At 42.5% G+C, this 2499-nt stretch overlaps 1 protein-coding gene across 1 annotated transcript; it reads right to left on the bottom strand.

Moving 5' to 3' along the window:
- Positions 1–266: 266 nt before the first annotated feature.
- LOC106002671 (histone-lysine N-methyltransferase SETD2-like) lies at positions 267–1736 on the bottom strand (the record flags this gene model as incomplete). Its single annotated transcript, XM_013037516.1, has 2 exons — positions 1621–1736; positions 267–923 (listed from the first exon to the last, which is right to left on the bottom strand). Coding segments are annotated over exons 1-2 (708 nt in total), but the record flags the coding sequence as incomplete, so codon positions are not given.
- Positions 1737–2499: the final 763 nt, after the last annotated feature.

The raw sequence follows: 2499 nt of genomic DNA, 5'->3' as shown, positions 1-2499 counted from the left end.
AAGGATTTTTTCTGAATGCCTAGTCACCTGAGTAAACATGTTTTTTTCAATAAAGCCGGGGCGGGAGGGAGGAGGCACTGGATAGTGGTTTAGAATGACTCTTGCCAGGATGTAAACAATAACTGAGACACATTTCTCATTAGCTGCCACTTAAGAGATGGTATTCCACTTGTCAGAAATACCCATGGCTAGAGAAGTAGCTTAAGGAACTCTAAACAACGATTCAGGTTAAAGTGAACAAACAACAACAACAAATGTTCTCTTACCTTCAAGTCTTTCCAACTGTCTAGTAGCTTGGTGGCCAGATCACTTATATCCACAGTCTTATCTGGCTGTTCGTGACTCCTTTCACTTTCCACATCAGACACACCCTCCTCCTCATCTTGAGATGGAGTCTCCTCAGCAATGTTTTCTTCCAGTTTGGTGCCATTGCTGTCTTTGGCCTCCATCTCCACGTCCGCCTCTGGCTCTGTGAGCGGCTTACTGGCCTCTGTGGGAGGTTCACTCTCAACTTTGGGCTCGGGCAGCTGCTGTGGGAGGAGCTGTGGCTGCGGCTCCTCTTCTTCCTCTACAGTGACGGTCTCTAACTGGTCGAGGTCCTCTTTGCTATCCTTGCCTTCTAGCTCACTAGTTGCATCAGAGATGGCACTGTCCATGCTATTTTCACTTATAATTTTAAGTCTGCGGAACATGAGTTTCTTGGGAGTATCTGTGTCCACCTCTGCGGTCAGCTTGGAGGAAGGATCGGGCGTGTTGAGCGGTGTGTGAGCGCGGGATGTGTTCTCACTGGAATAGCCATCTCCTTCACTCAACTGAGGGACAGTTGTCTTCGTCTGAGACCAGCGTTGAATGATTGGAAGGACTTTGCTTTCCTCCAACATATTTTTAGTAGGAATGGGCAAATGTTCCAAAGTCTTTATAATCTAATTAACGACAATTAAAAAAACAAAAACAAGACATTACTTTGTATAGTTTGACCATTCAAACCTCTGGGGAGAACTCATTATTTCCTCAGAACCACATAAACAGAAAAAAGCCTGGAGTGGCACTGTGGCTCAAGTGGTAGAGACTAGCCCAGGCCCTAAGTTCAAGCCCCACAACTGCCCCCCCCCCAAGAAATTATATATATAATTTCATGAGATGGTATAAGCACTACAACAATGCTGGCGATCAATCTTCATGTACAAATCAAGTTTTCTGTTTTCCCACTTTAAAACTGTGGTCTTAACAACAAACTGAATCATTTACTGAACTATGATATTCTCTCTTGTAGTTCCCAGGTATAAGAAGATAGGGGGTAGGCTGGGAAGGCTCAGTGGTAGACTGCTTGCCTAGCATGCATGAAGCCCTGAAAAAGCCAGAAGTGGCACTGTGGCTCAAATGGTAGAGTGTCAGCCTTGAGCAAAAGCAGCTCAGGGACAGTGTCCAGGTGCTGAGTTCAAACCCCAGGAGTGGCACACATACAAAAAAAGAAGATAGGGGAGAAAATCAAAAAAGGGCAAAATTCACTGCTAGCAAGGTATATGTATGGGATAATGACAGAATAATAATTTGATTCCTTCATACCACTGCCTAAGCACAATATAGTAATTGTAAGGAGTGTGAGGACTGTGAACTGACCTCTTCCTGAAGCTTCTGGTTACTTTCCCGGCCATCTCCAAGCTCTGCCATCCAGATCCACAACAAAGACAGTCCATGACGTTCCAAAAAGGACTTCAGGCAGGACTGTGAGTGTGTGTTCTTTCATGGGGAAAGAGAGGTAAGATACAGAGTATTGGGGAGACAACACCAGACAGAATGTTAAGAAGGCTTATAAGGACCAAAGGGATATATATATATACACCCCTCCCCACCAAAAAAAAATCCAAATCACCCAGAAAACTTTATTAGTCTAATTAGAATCATACAGCTAAAGTGTCATAAATAGAATATATCTTTTCTTTTTTAAAAATAAAGTTAATATGATAAAGCTGATATAACATGGATTACAATTACATGAGTCAGGTTATGAGTACGTTTTCTTTCATACAGTGTCTTCTGTTCCCTCACTATTTTCCAGTCCCTCCCTCCCTACAATTTTTTTCTGATAGTTTTCTTACAGTAAACCTGGACCTTAACAAAGCAAATCATTAAAAAACAAAACAACAACAACAACAAAAAAAAAAAACAACCAAGATCATTTACTGTGAATTTCAATATTGAATGATTAAGTAAAAACTTGTACCAGTCATTTTACTGAAAAGGTTAGAACCAAAAAAAAAAAACTAGTCTTTTAGTCATTTTATGTTCTGTTACTCAGATGCTTATTCAAAAGGTTTTTCCTGGGCTGGGAAGGTGGCTCAGTGGTAGAGCGCATGCCTTGCATGCATGAGGCCCTGGGTTCGATTCCTCAGCACCACATAAGCAGAAAAAAAAAAAGCCAGAAGTGGCGCTGTGGCTCAAGTGGTAGAGCACTAGCCTTGAGCTGAAGAGCTGAGGGACAGCGCCCAGACCCAGAGT

The sequence above is a fragment of the Dipodomys ordii genome, unplaced genomic scaffold (assembly GCF_000151885.1).
Source record: "Dipodomys ordii isolate 6190 unplaced genomic scaffold, Dord_2.0 Scaffold16229, whole genome shotgun sequence".
Taxonomy (NCBI): Eukaryota; Metazoa; Chordata; class Mammalia; order Rodentia; family Heteromyidae; genus Dipodomys; species Dipodomys ordii.
The sequence above is the reverse complement of the archived record's forward strand: the minus strand, read 5'-3'. Positions and strand labels throughout refer to the sequence as shown.